Below are 15,054 nucleotides of genomic sequence, written 5' to 3' on the forward strand. Positions count from 1 at the left end.
GCAAGGAAATGGACGGGTTCTGGAGAGGTCATGGCATGGATGGCACAAGTGCCTTGGAAGTGCTATCAGGGTAAAGGTGACAGTCCTTTCAACATCAGATTCATCGTTCCCCTTGTTTTCCTACCACTTCTGACCATGTTAGCTGAAGGAGTGAGATGCTTTGCTTTACTTGTCACCCACCTAAATCTCCAGAGGGCATACACACAGGGTTCAAAGAAAACCATGCTTTTGTAGAGCTGGACCTCAATAATCGGCACTGCCACATGCTCTTGTCACTAGTTACAAATATTAGATGTTTTTACCAAAAAATCCCCACAACTGTCCTATTACAGATGAAAAATGCAGGAATTGGTTCCTGCTGAACTAAAACTGCTCTGGGTGCAGAACTCTTTCATGCAGGACTGTGAGCACCATGACATAGTTCAAACTGGTTTCCTCTAAAGGGGATGCCCTGAAGCCAACAGGAGTATTCAGTGTGTGATGAAGAGTTAATAAGGTTTAATAACAATGATCAAAGATTATTCTATCATATCTGTTTGTCCAAAACACACCAGTGCCTCTGGTTGGCTGTGCTCATGGTACTTCTCAGTTTACTTACATATGCTAAAATCATACTCAGATTCACAGACAACAATTCACTGCTCACCAGAAACACCCATTCCAGCAAGGGATGAGATAGAGATGTTTGAAAACCATCAGAGAGAACTTTTCCTGTCGTACATTTTCCCTGCTCCTTTCTTCTTCCTACCAAGTGTGATCTCTGCTGGTACGCAGTAACGCTGCCAGCGCTTCACTAGCAATTATTGGCATAAGCATCCCCTCATCCTCCAGGTAGATGCAGAAGCGGTTTATGTTTGTCACTTGAACATAGGATTCACTTAGCTGCAATTTCTGTGTGCACCAGATCTGCTTTCAGCATGTTCTAGAAAGCAAATCTCCCCTTTATTGGAAATAAACAACACAGAAATAAGCTGAACTAGACTTGACCACTACAAGCTGCTGAAGTTTAAAGCAAACCATGCCCTTCCTGCATTAGATGCAAAACGATGTTTCAAATCATTTCTAGTAATGCATTTTCAAGCATTTCTGACTTGCCAAATCAAAACAGATTTCAGGTGAGGTGTGGCCTTGTGTTTAATAACAACCCTAATTCCTACTTCATAATTCCTAATTCCATCCCTGGCGGTGTTCAAGGCCAGATTGGACAGAGCCTTGGGTGACATGGCTTAGTGTGAGGTGTCCCTGCCCATGGCAGGGGGGTTGGAACTGGATGATCTTAAGGTCCTTTCCAACCCTAACTATTCTATGATTCTATGATTCTCCTTCTTAACTGCCTTCAAACTGGATACTCTGAATTTCCTTCTTTCCTTTCCACACAGCCTGCAGTTATTTATAAAACGACACTAAAATCCATAACCGGGATTGCTCCTGCTTGGCTGGTGCCTTGGAGCTGCCACTTTTTAAGGACTGAACATAAGGAAATCAAAACCCCAACCCTTCGGGTCACCTTATTGCAAAGCGCATGGGCTCCCCAAGCCTCTCCATTTGCTGATCTCTGCTGCCCTCTCCTGCAGGAGCTGGAAACTCTCCTTCGAGGATCTGAATGGATAAGCCACGTTCATCTAGGCTGTTCATGGTGATTTATCTAAACCCCGAAGGGATGGGGCAGGAGTTTCAGGTTTAGGGGAAAACTGATGTTGAAGAGGCAAAGCGGTCAGGACAGCTGACTGAATGGAGTAAGGAAGAAAGTCATTAATAACAATAATAATAGTGACAACAACAGTAAGTACTAAGAATAAATACATGCAGGTATTGATGTGTACTTGAAGGCTCTGCTAGGGAGATATCTAGCAAGAGAAAAACAAGTTCAAAAGTGGTAAACTTATCTCTAGTGTGTATACAAGGAGGTAAATGCTCTGTTGCTCTCATGAGCAGCAGAGTAGCTCGTTTTCTGCCTTGGCTTTCTACCGCAGCCACAGAGTCAGGCTGAAGCACAGACCAGTGCCATTCCCCACCTGGGAGATTCTCCAGCTATGGCTCAGAAATCAAGTAGCTCAGCCTCCCCATTGCCTCCAGGTGGTAGAAGATGAGATCTGTGGCTTACTCAGGTTACAGAAACCCATCCATATTATTCTCCATACAGGATCTGCGCACTTCTCTCCAATCCTGCAAAGCCTGATCTTCATTTCTCCCCTCCATTCTCAGCATTTCTTCACTCACTGACCTGCACCCTACGTACTGCGCTTTTCGTTTTCGTTCTGTCTGCCTTTTCTGTTATTATTTAACTCATTCAGCATTTCTTTGAATAAAAGCTGGGCAATCACTAAGAACTAGATTGCCCAGGAGATCTGCTTGGGGTAATTTTTAAGCATGCTTTCACACTACCTATTGGGTTTGAAAGTTGAAGTATTATAGAACCCCAGATTGGTTTGTGTTGGAAGGGACCTTAAAGCTCATCCTGTTCCAGCCCCTGCCATGGGCAGGGACACCTTCCACTAGAGCAGCTTGCTCCAAGTCCCTGTGTCCAACCTGGCCTTGAACACTGCCAGGGATGGGGCAGCCACAGCTTCTCTGGGCACCCTGTGCCAGCACCTCAGCACCCTCACAGGGAAGAGCTTCTGCCTAAGAGCTCATCTCAGTCTCCCCTCAGACAGCCTAAAGCCACTACCCCTTGTTGAAATATCATAGGTTATTATCACAGCGTATAGCATAAGATATATATAACACAAGTATATAATAGTATCACACCATATCATGTATCATACCAGAAGATATTATCACAAAGTACTGGAATTTCACAAAAACACAAACATTTTAACCGTTCAGAAATGAAAATGTGGTGGAACGGGAAAGAGAAAAATGTACTTCTCAAATAATGCTGGGGCTGAGGAATTTGCCTGCAAAGCAGTCAGAAAAGATAAACAGAAGATTTCAGTTCAGTTGGAAGAATGTGCCTTGGCTTTTTGATGGGATGCTTGTGGCACAGAATAATAATAAAGCCCCCTACACATTGGCTTAGTCCTAGTGTGAGAAAAAAGCTGCTACCAGAAAACATCAGGACCAGGAGACCACTGACAAATTACCTTCCTGCTCTGTTTTCATATTAGCAAGGTTGCTTTTTCTTGCAATGCATTAATCTGCCTTTCAGCTTGCTTTTAATCAAAAGCAGGTTTAACTTTGTGGAGTGGAAAAAGAAAGCAGATGCTGAGGTAAACCACAGAATAGAACTGGAAGGAACAGTCACAAAGGAAAGTCTCCTTGGCTTGATAAGTATGTAAGAACTATTTTTCTAGAGGGAAGGGAGAAAGAAAACACTCCATTTTGTTCCAGTTTGGAAAAATGGCTACTCCTGCCTTCTTTTCCCAAATGTAGGAAGAATTCGCTGCTTTGTACAGTATTTTTTGCATGCGACAACTCCTATTCAGTTGTGCAGGATACAAAAAGCAGGAAGTAAATGGTGATGATTTGCAAAATGGTCATGGAAATAAAACTTTTGGGTCATTGGGAATCGAGAAACACAGAAACAAGTACTCCAGATTAGGCAGTTGTTCTGCATGGTGGTGGGTGCAAACTACTACAAGTCAAGATACAGCACTTCAGTTACTGTAGATACCAATTAGTATTTCAGATGCAAGGAATTACTGAAATGAGAACATGGCACGATAGAAGAGACCTGGATATTTGCAGCTTCATGACTTGGGTTTTGGTTTGGTTTTAGTTGGAGGGGGTTGCTTGTATTTTGGAGTCATATTTTCTTCTTTTTAATGACTTAACATTCTCCAGCTACTGACGGTACACATCAACACCTGATGTGTGCTACCTCCAATGCAAATGATCGTGTCGGTAACTTCAAATACAGATGCTGCCAGTCAAATTTTGTCATTCAAAATCAAAACCAAACCCCTCACATATTTCTTTCTCCCCAGAGGCTTCAAAGCAAAAGCCTGGCTTCATGTTCTGCACAAGCAATCTGAAGATCCAAATGTCAGATCCTCGCACCTGAATTCACCTCTCTGTGCAAGGAACAGAGTTCTCTGTGTAAGCAAGGAACTGATCTAGCAAAATGTTAACCTAAAAACCTCACAAAGACCTTTAAACAAACAAACCCCATTATTTTCCAGCCTGTTCAGCCTCTCCTGTGGCTGTGCCCTACAAGTAGCAACACAACAGCAAGAAGAGCATAGGTGCAAAGGAAGCGAACATGGGCACGGAGCACACCATTTACTGACCTAGCTCACCAGGGACTGCCTTAGCCCTGTGTTTGTGCAATCACCCAGCTCCTAGCTGAGAGGATGGACAGTGCACACTCCTTTCTTCCTGAAAAAGACATTAGATATAGCCAAAGCACTGTAAAGATATGCTGGATTATTCAAAGAATTAAGAACAGAAGAGGAAATGCTTTTGAGGGAATTCTATCAGTCAAGGACAAAGACTAATTCATATAACTCATAACCAGGAGCACTGGCTTATCTCAACTCTTTCAGGAGAAACTGCAGAGTAACATCAGGGTGCTCTTGGTCAGCATCCATCCAGAGGTGTGGATGCTCAGAGAAACCTTTCTTCAGCACATGGCTTCAGCATTAGGTTGAAACCCTTCCAACCAGGTCAGCTCTGCCAAGGTTCCTCACTCCAGCCAAAACACAGCTCAGCCCTGTTTGTCTTTGGCCCCAGTGTAGGGAGCAGAGCAACCAGTAAGTAGCAAGAGAAGGTCAAACGGCACTGACCTCTTTAATAAGAGAAAACATGCCTTGCCATCCCGAGAGGCCAAGAAAAGACTTTCTGACTTTGTTTTCAGTTGGCAAAGGCCAAAACTAATTCAGAAGTTGTAAAGGTGCTTCTGATTAGGACGAAAGATCAGATTATTCCCAAAATATGAAAAAATGTTCATATGGCTCTTGACATGGGTAATTCTCTGGTTTCAAAGATACTTCCTCTGGCAGGACAAGGAGTGGAAACCCTGTGCAAAAAGGAGTGTAAAGCTACTGTATTCATAGCTGTGTACCAGTGCCCAAGATGCCCCTCTCAAACTAATTTAAAGCACCTTCTTTGCAAGTATTTTCTCAGGCAAATTCTCTTAAAGTGGAAAACTTAACTTATTATTTAATGACTTGTATTTTCCATCCCCAGAGAGCCCAGTTGCTCTCCAAACACTATGTCCATTGCTTTCATACATATCATCTTGTTCCCAGGGCCATTCTCCTCTGCGACAGAAAGGTGGCTGCTTACCGAACCACCAAGTAGTGCACAATGAAGTTCATCAAGAAAATTGCTCTAGAAGGTTGTATAAAATCTGTTCTGACTAAAAAGGATGAAAAGAGTTTCTTTTAGCTCAGATGATGAGAAAACTTGCAAATGTACGATGCAATGGACAGTGTGGAACATGACTGATGGAGTAAGTCAGTGTGATCTGAGAAGCCTTGTGTTTTATAGGTCACAAGTACTGGAATACCCTCTCTTGTATGTACAGAACTAAACACTGTGGTAATGGCAGAGAAGCTTCTTTAGCAGCAACAGAGTAAACCAAGGTGGGGAGAAAGGCAAAGGAGCCAGTGGTGCTCCTGGTATAACCAGGTTTGCATCTCCTCCTCCCCTTCTTCATTTCCCCAGCATGGACTAGCGCTTCTATTGCCATAGCACCATGCCATAGCTCCAACTTGGCTTAGGAGGTGGTTGTTTTGTTTAATTTACTGCTGCAATTTCTGTGCTTCAGTATCATGGCTCACTAGCAGGGGAAAAAGGCAAAAATGGGAGAGTAGCACAGAGGCAGAACTAAAAGAGAACAGCCTATTCCAAGCCAGGGTACTTTTGCTGCCACTCATCTGTGCATAACTTCGTATTTTGCTCTTCATCTGAAAACCATCTTCTCTGTAAATAAAGGAGAGAAGGAAGGAAGGGAGGAAGGAAAAGAAACTAAAAAAACAAGAGAAAACCCCACAAAAATCAAAACAAGTCTTCAGAGGTGGGGTCCTGAGAACTGAGGCTGGAAGTGTGAGGTGTCCCTGCCCATGGCAGGGGAGCTGGAACCAGATGATCTTAAGGTCCTTTCCAACCCGAACTATTCTCTGATTCTGTGATTCTAAGATAAGACCAACTTTTTGACACAGTGAATAAGGAACACGAGAACACGGTGATGTGATCAAAGCTGGGGTTCTTGGAAAATGACACCTGCAGCAGCAATCTTGCTAGCTCTTCGTAACACGAGATAATGGTAGAGCTCAGTCAAGAGAAAAGAATTGAACAGTAAATCCAGACAAGAGATACAGAGCCCGAACCCCCGAGTATTTGCAAATGTGCTGAAATGAGGTAATATTACAGCAAGTTTAACAGTAGCATTAAACTGGTATTATGTCTCCAAAGTTGGATGTGCTGTACTGCACTTTGTGGTGAAAACTGCTTGAAAAGTTGTGGACTCCCAGATAACACAGGGACCATGTTCTACAGGCTCTCCAAGGGAACCAGTCCACACCTCCTGTTCAGACTGCAGTTCGGGATGCCAAACCTGAATGAAGAAGAGAATCTGCAAGTCTTCCCATTAGGAACTGGAACAACCCTGGAGATGACAACTGAAAAATACACTCAGAAAAGACAGGCATGTAGAAATACAGTAACCTTTGCCTTTGTATCAGTGACACTCCAGATCCTGCAGCCATCAGTGGTAAAAAAGCATCCCAGTGAAAGGCTAGAAACTTCACCAAGAGGGAACCATGAATGTTATGCATTATACTACTAAGGAACTGTGATTTGTAAAGACATATGCTGTGCATGGTTCTTTTTATTTAGTTAATACCTATGACAGCTTCTTACAAGCTACTGTAAGGTTTCATTCACAAGCAATACTGAGAAAAACATCTTCAAAGGGTCACCAAAAGGAGACCAGTGCCTGAAAGAAAACGACCACTCATAAAAAGAAGTGCAGACAAACTTCCTTTTGCAAATGACATTTGTTGCCTATTGCTTTTTGAGACAGCAAGTGAAATGGGAAATAGAGACGTCTAATATAACCCTATTACCTACTCCTACACTAGGGTGAAAAGTAATGACAACACACTAGGGTGTTTTTAAAGCAGCTGTTGTCATCTGGCTTGAACACTGTATTATACTATTGCTCAGTAACCCTCTGGAAAGCAGTCACTGAACTGGAGTTTGTCAGTGGGAACCGCACTGAACTCCAGGCAGTATTTGCTAAATGAAGCAGTGGTGACAATGACATGGGGTAAGAAAGTATTTTCAACTTACGGGTCAGATTCGCAGAAAGGAAACCACTGAGTATGGTTTAAACATCCTTCCCTTTGCCACCTCCTGAGTCTGGAGTCTAACAGACAACCTCGATTTACTTGTAACATTGCTGGCCTGCTCATAAGCTGCTCTATAATGTGTAATCACAAACTCCCATCATCCGTGATCCCTCCTCCTGCCGCTGTTGCATTAATACTTAAAAAGGAGAAAGTAGGAAGGTGGAGGAAGTTTATGTTAGGAAAGGGGACCAATAAATTCAATTAATTCCATGGAAACAAACTGAGTATCACAGGATCATAGAATAGTTAGGGTTGGAAAGGACCTTAAGATCATCAAGTTCCAACCCCCCTGCCATGGTCAGGGACACCTCACACTAAACCATATCACCCAAGGCTCTGTCCAACCTGGCCTTGAACACTGCCAGGGATGGAGCATTCACAACTTCCCCGGGCAACCCATTCCAGCGCCTCACCACCCTTGAAGAATGTAACTGCTTATCTAAGATTTTCAAGGCTGAAACAAAACTTAAGCTTCCCTTCCTCCAGCAGACATAGGGGGGCACCACTTACCTTCTGCAATTGCATTTTGAGTCTGTTAGTTGGTTCCCTTCTCTGAGCATACACATTTTTCTTCCAGTTTTGCCAAAGCTAAAAAGCTATTTAAATCTTAAAACAAACAAGTTAAACACAAAGAAATTCCAGAATTTTTAGAAATAATTAAAAATAATCTAGATGCTCTATTTCAGATATATTTGCTTGATGCCTTTTCAGATATATATATATATATATATTCAGATATATTTTGCAAACCCAACCCACTTCCCCTGAAAGAATCTGTGATCATCGTTTTCTGTCGCTAGGGTCAACTGCTGCAAAGCATCATCTCTTAGATTTACTCAGACACTGAAGACACCAACATGCCGGACCAGGTTCTCTTGATGCAAAATATATGCCCCTATCTGCTTGCAAAGTCTCTAAATTAGCAATCTGTTTGCATTTTAATGGAAGTATAAATTTATAACACAGTACTACTCAGTTTTACACTGCAATCAAGTAATTCATTTTGTCATTTTCCATAGATTATTCCCCTGGAATCAAGTAAATGCATGCGTATATGCATGCATGTACACGTACGTATAAACATATGTACGCACACACAATATATAACAATTTTTTGAGAAGTACTGCAAAAATTGATCCAAATTAGGAAATTTTGGACACTGTTATTCAATACAATTAATTCAGATATTGCCTTTATTGCGAGGCGCATCATGCTTTAATTAAAACTCTCATTAGGGCTTGCTTATATCAAAATTAAGCTGCTAGACTATTTTCGAGTCTTTTAATTACAGCTAGAACAAGTAAAATTCATGGTCATAAAACTCAGGTTATTTGGTCTTAACCTTCTTTAAGAATCACATCAGGAATTGAAAGGAATAACCCTGTTCTTAAGATTAGGTACTACCACAAGAGTCCCATGAGAATATTTACCAAAAGCTTCTCTCAGGTTGTAAAACCGCTAGTTGAATGTGAGCACACAGATCTAGAAAGTACACATCTGTAGGACTGAATGAGCTTCACACAGAGGTACAGATTTCAGAATGCTTCACTGAAATGAAGACAACTTTTCCATCCCTGGAAATCTTAATTGTATGCATGGTATTTTGTCAGCCATACAAGTCCAGAATGATGCATGTGATATAATGAAAGGGATGACCATTGCCAGTTAGGTTGTTTAGATGTTTTCCATCTAGAAGCTCTTCACCTAAACAACCGCAATGTCCAAACCCCTCCTTATTTATGGACAAATATCCAAGCCTTTTGCAAATGAATCTTCAAATAGCTACTGAGTAATCTGCTCCAACAATCAAACATTAAGCTTAATTAATGTAAGACCCATGTTGAAGGACAAGTGGATACAGAAACTCTATACGTTGGCTTGAAAACCCAATTCTACCATTTCTTCATTGCCAAGAATGGTCAAACACAGGCCCAGAATTATGGCTGCTTTACAGACTTCACTGTTGACAGCAGCTTTAAAATGCAAAACCTGGAAAAGACAATTATAAACTTCCACTGCACTTGAACTATTCACAGTGGTTTGAGGAAGGAATTTTCTAAGGGATCTGAAGGAGTTAAAATGATATTTATTGAAGACTTTTAAAAATTCATTTGGTTCACTTACTTTAAATGCTCCAAACTCTCATGCTTGTCCTTCAAACATACAAGTGAGAAACTTCTCACATTTCACTCACTACAAGCCAATTATACATAGACAGTTACTTGTATTTTTTTAAACAACTTCTAAACCAAAGTGACAAAAGCATCTGAAGAGCCACGAGGAACATTGCACGAACTAAGGAGAAAAGCAAGACTTTGCTGACAGTGAGCATTGCTGAATACATTTCATATATTTGAGAATCATAGAACAGTTTGGGTTGGAAGAGACCTTCAAGCTCATCCAGTTCCAACCCCTGCCACAGGCAGGAACACCTTCCACTAGAGCAGCTTGCTCCAAGCTCCTGTGTCCAACCTGGCCTTGAACACTGCCCAGACAAAACCAGGATGTGCAATGCTTGCTGGCAGCAGCTGAGAAAGAAGGAAAAGTCTTGTATTACTGCCCGTGGGGTAGCATGAAAACAGAAAGGAAATTACTTTCCTTACTTATTTCCTTGCTTTTAAAAATCAGGAAGTGCAGACAATGTCCTGCTCTGATTTGACCTTTTATGTTTGCTAGTTAAGCTTGGGAATTAATACTCCTCAAACCCAATGTTGCATTGGTACTAACAGAGAAAATGTGACTAGTGTGTATAAAGGATAATAACTCTATGTACTAAAACCAGCTCTGAGCATTGTTCCAGTCCTGAAGGCAAAATAACAACAATTACAAAATGAGCGCTCAATCCCAGTGCAACAGATGACATTTTTATAGTAAATCGAGACACACAGAGATTTTCAAGGGTTTTTATTAGTTTAGTGTGACTGCATTATTATCCAAATCAACTTTTCAATCACTTTTACACTGTATTCATCACAAAGGCTTCATTTGGGAATGCCACACAATATTCTACAAGCTTCACACGTAAGTTTATAGAAACATTCAGTATTAAAAGGCCTTTGCAATGTGCTTAAAAACATTTATAAACTCAACCATATATTAAAGCAGATTTTTTTTCCAGAGACCCATTGACAAACAATTCTATGTGATCTCTCTCAAAGAACAAGTTTTGTGTGCTTACATTAACTATGTAGTAACCTTGCCCATAAGTACTGCTATCAATAAAAAGAGGAGGAATTGAGGAATGCTGTAGTAGTGAGACAGAATTTAGGACACTATTAGTGACAATTAATTTTGCTCTACTCTGCCACTCACCAGTTGATACTTAAGGCAAACTTCATTGTAGACTTATTTGTCCAAGCTAAAGTCACTACGTAAGTGTTGTCCATACTGTATGGAACAGAAAGGATTTTATGGTATACGTAAGATGTGGCAAAAAGAAGATACACTGCAGTTAAAACACTTTTATGCTTAGAGTGATGAAACTCCCATTTTCAGTTTGTATAAAAGGCATCATTACTGAAAAGCCTAACTTCAACTTCTATCAGAAATGCTATTTTAGATATGAACTAAAAGGCTTATGGAGTTAGAGATGTCCTGATGGTGGTGCTCCTCTAGGAAGGACTGTAGAATACATATCCACAAATACTTGAACACAAGGAGAACCCAATGCACTATGACTTTAAGTAGACAATGCATGAATTATACCCAAATGAAAGACCTTTTACATGATACAACTCTTCACTACTGCATGCTAAACTTCAGTGGCTCCAACAACTTGGTTTAAAAAAAAACAGGTTTATTTTTTAGCCAAGACAGATTTTCCCAGGCCAGAGTCTTCAATTTACAAGGGGGATTTAACATCAGCATTCACATAAGAAACAATAATGCAAAAGAATACCTAAATACTGGCACAAAAATGAGAAAAATACATTATTGGTGTTAATCCTTAAGTATCTGGACCATAAGAATGTTAGCATAAAAAGTAACTAATTAAGAAGCCAGCCTTTGGGCTTTTTTACCTATGGTTACTCACACATTCAAGTAAGAAACAGAACAACTAACCATGGAGAGAGCGTTAAGTCTCCTGAATACTCTGCAGGCCCCTACCTTGCTTTTGAAGTAGGATCTTCTCCCATCCACCACTCAATACAAGGCAGAATTTAGTCCCTAAAGAGTTCAGGGAGTGCACATTTGAGAATAACACAGAATATAACAACACTTTAATTGAAAAAACAGGATGTTTCATGGAGTTTTGGAATGTTCCATAAGTAAACCTGTTAAAGATACCATTACAGTTACAAAAATTACAAACATTGAACTGATTGAACATAACAGTAATTTTAAACAGGAAAGTTAGATTGAGCAAACACGATGTTCCAGGAAAGAACTGTGTCTTTAAATATATTTATATTTTTATAGTACAGATTGACTCATTTATACATATAAATACAACAGCAGTAAAGAACCAGAAAGATTTGATTTTTAGACTTAAATGGACGAGACTTTTACACATGTATAGAACTCTTTCAGCACATTTTTCAATTTGATTTCTGCTAGAGTTGAAAAAGTTGGAAATATTCTTGTATAATTTTATCATGGGCTCCTTTCCCCTCTCGTGAAAGTGAAGACAATTTCAACACAAAAATGAACATGAAACAGTCCTTGATCTCACCTCCACCCACATCTAACAATATTTGCTCAAATCACACATACCAGTTATTACAGTGATCCGGGAGAAAAGTGTGCTTTCACACAGCAGAATCTCAGTCTGACAGACAACCCAGATCTCTGCCAGGAACATGAATTTCTTACTCTTGTGTCACTTCTTTAGGCTGTTTGAGCTCAGTCAGTAACTCTTTACCACTTTCCCCTGCTTTTGAGGCAAAGAGAAGAGCTCCCTGCTTAAAGCCCAGCAGCTTCAAACTTCTGGCATAATCCGCATACACAGCATGGATCAATTTATGTAAATGAAGCATTAAGGAAAACACAAATTAGCAGCAAAATGAAAAAAACTCTGTATTTGTTTTTCTTCTTCTCACTCCTTATCTTCCCCCAGCTCAAAATGCTGAGCATTGCTACCGATTGTGCTAATCCAATGTTTTACAGCACAAATAAAGACAAAAAGGTGCTTTAAATTCTATTACTGAATGTATATTAGAATTTATCAGGCAATATGCAGAGTGCTATAAATTAAACCAGATATATTTCAGATATCCATAACTACCTGCCATAACAAGATGTCATAACTTGCAAAAGGAATGAAGAAGGCCATACTAGGACTACAAGGTCATACTACACACTACAGGTGTTAATTAGATCTGGAGTTATCTAAATGACTTATTAGTGGTTTCTTTTATTTACGAGTTGATAGCAGTGATGACTCTATAAAATCCTACCAGGTATTATTTACACATGCATTATTATTTACTGCATACAATATAAATGTTAGAGCAACTGTCCAGCTTCCAGAACACCAGGATGGATGTGCAGACTGTAGTGATACTTCAGATACTTTTAAAAATACTTATGACATTTTCAGTTCATCTGATCTTGATCTTTGTTTACACTGCCTCAGAACTGACTCCTCCACGAAGGACTTCAATCCCTACAATACTATGTTGATGTAGGGGTTCAATTAAGGGATTATGTTTCATCTGAGATACAGTGTTTAAAAGATAAATGAACAGATCAGCGGCAGTGTTCAAGGCAAGGCTGGACCAGAGGGTGACCTGGTCTGGTGCGAGGCACCCCTCCCATGCCAGGAGGTTGGAACTGGATGATCTTAAGGTTCCTTCCAACCCAAACCATTCCGTGATTCTATGATTTCACTACACAGGCTGCAGTAATAGAGTAATTTCAAAGCTTTGCAAAGAACATTTTATCATCCATTCTTTTCTCTCTTATGATTGATTTTTTAACTTTTAGTTTGTTTTCCAGTGCCACAGGCCTCACAAAGCATCAGGAGGAGGGAACGTTATCAGTTTATGCAAGTGACTCCTTCTCACTTCTTTCCTCACACTTGCTTCAAACTGCATAACCTGGAAAATAAAAGTAGGAACTCCTGTTCCTGTGCAGGTGAATTCATCTAACATTGGCACACGCCTACTCAGTGTGTATGAATACAGAGATGCAAAAACAGAATTCTCCAAAAAAGGATATTTGTATCATCATTAACTTCAAATGCCCCGTACTTCAGACAAGCTTCCACAAATAAAGCTGCTCTATCAAAGTATCTCATACTGGTAAATGGCAAAAAAAAAAAAGAGAGAATAATTTGTTAGGACACAAAACAGAAAAGTATTCCAAGGCATTGCATCAAAACACTTGGCACACATGCTTCCTAAAACTTTGCACCTAGGTGTGTAGTGGCAAACCTCTTCTGCACTGAGACCTGAACAGGCTTCTGATCATCACCATGGTTAGACAGTATCACCATTTAGCCACCACTAGGGCATACATTCAGACTCTCACAGAATGCACTGTTCTCATTTTCTAACGCTGCTGTACTTTGCACCTTCATGCTTCACAGTCCTTAAGGTTTCACTACATCAGGACAGTGCTGAATGCTTTCCTCATGTTAGTGAATGCTGCTATGCTGCTCCCAGGCTGTATATAGGAACAGGTCATACTGTTCCCATGCCCTGCCTTATGTTCCTCCTGCACCCGCTAGTCTGGCACTGCCCTCTCCCCAAGTTCTTACATCTCCTCCTCCTCCCTGCACTTAAGGAACTGACATTTAATGCAAAACTTAGAAAGATCAAGTCTCAACTCAAAAATAATCATAGCTATTATAAATTGTTACTGCTTGGTCAGTGGGGTGCTAGTAAACCTAAAGCCTGCAGTAAATTTAAATGCCAGTGTTATTTCCTGAAATTGCAACAGAAACATCAGTTCCAGCACACAGAAATGATGCACTGCTGAGTTCATTAAAGAAAAACATGGTAAAATAGAAACAAATGTCAGAAACTGCAGACCCCCTTCCTCCCCATGTTATAAATGCTTAAATAACAACTTTGGACAAGGGAAAATACAGAATGCACTGTTTCATCTTTACCTGTGCAGCATCTCTGCAACTTTTGTAAAGCATCCAAGTGACAACAGGACAAGAATGGCTTTGGACTTCTGGTTGACTTGTGGAGAGCAAAGATGATCTACCCAGCGCTTTAACACATCAGCACACTCCTCTGAGTTCAGACGAACCTTTGTAAGATGGGAAAGCCAGTGATGAATTCTCAGTTGCTAACTAAAGACAGCATTCTGCTTCTGTTTCAGTGTTTTCAGTGAAATACTTTGGGCAGAAGTAAAAGCATCTGAAGTGAACCAGCTTTGTTTTCAAAAGTACACTTATCCCTTGAATTAATCTAATATAAAGGAAAATTAGAAATATATAGGAATAAAAATACTCCACTCAGGTCACTCCACATTTACATGTGATTAACACTATCTTCACCACAAGGCTTTTCTAAATGCCCAAGCATCAAGAAGCTGGAAATCCTTATCCTATACTGAAGACTGAAGTATGTTTTGTTCTCTTAAGAGCAGGATTCACTGATTTACAAAATCTGAGCATGACTTTTTCCACACTTTCTGCAGGGAACATAACAGAAACTTTAATTACAGATCATGCTTACTGACTCCTGTCCATTTTAATTTGGAAAACTGATCCTGTTTCTAGATACTTTTACCGTAATAATGTCTGCATAGCAAAACAGAAATTGATGCAAATTTATGTGGTTGGTGCTAACTTTAAAGTTAGCA

At 40.2% G+C, this 15,054-nt stretch overlaps 1 protein-coding gene across 4 annotated transcripts in view; it reads right to left on the reverse strand.

Moving 5' to 3' along the window:
• Window positions 1-11,693: 11,693 nt before the first annotated feature.
• The window catches only part of WDR11 (WD repeat domain 11), a 47,161-nt gene continuing 43,800 nt past the window's right edge, over window positions 11,694-15,054 (reverse strand). For all 4 annotated transcript variants that reach the window (XM_061364200.1, XM_061364199.1, XM_061364198.1 and 1 more), the window contains exons 27-29: window positions 14,351-14,496; window positions 13,453-13,535; window positions 11,694-12,256 (exon numbers count right to left, since the gene is read on the reverse strand). In XM_061364200.1, the coding sequence (XP_061220184.1) occupies window positions 12,105-12,256; window positions 13,453-13,535; window positions 14,351-14,496 (381 nt within the window). In that variant the 3' untranslated portion in view covers window positions 11,694-12,104. The remainder of the gene's footprint in view (window positions 12,257-13,452; window positions 13,536-14,350; window positions 14,497-15,054) is intronic.

The sequence above is a fragment of the Neopsephotus bourkii genome, unplaced genomic scaffold (genome assembly GCF_033783945.1).
Source record: "Neopsephotus bourkii isolate Nb327-2 ecotype Australia unplaced genomic scaffold, CSIRO-AGI_Nbou_v1 NB_1189, whole genome shotgun sequence".
Taxonomy (NCBI): Eukaryota; Metazoa; Chordata; class Aves; order Psittaciformes; family Psittacidae; genus Neopsephotus; species Neopsephotus bourkii.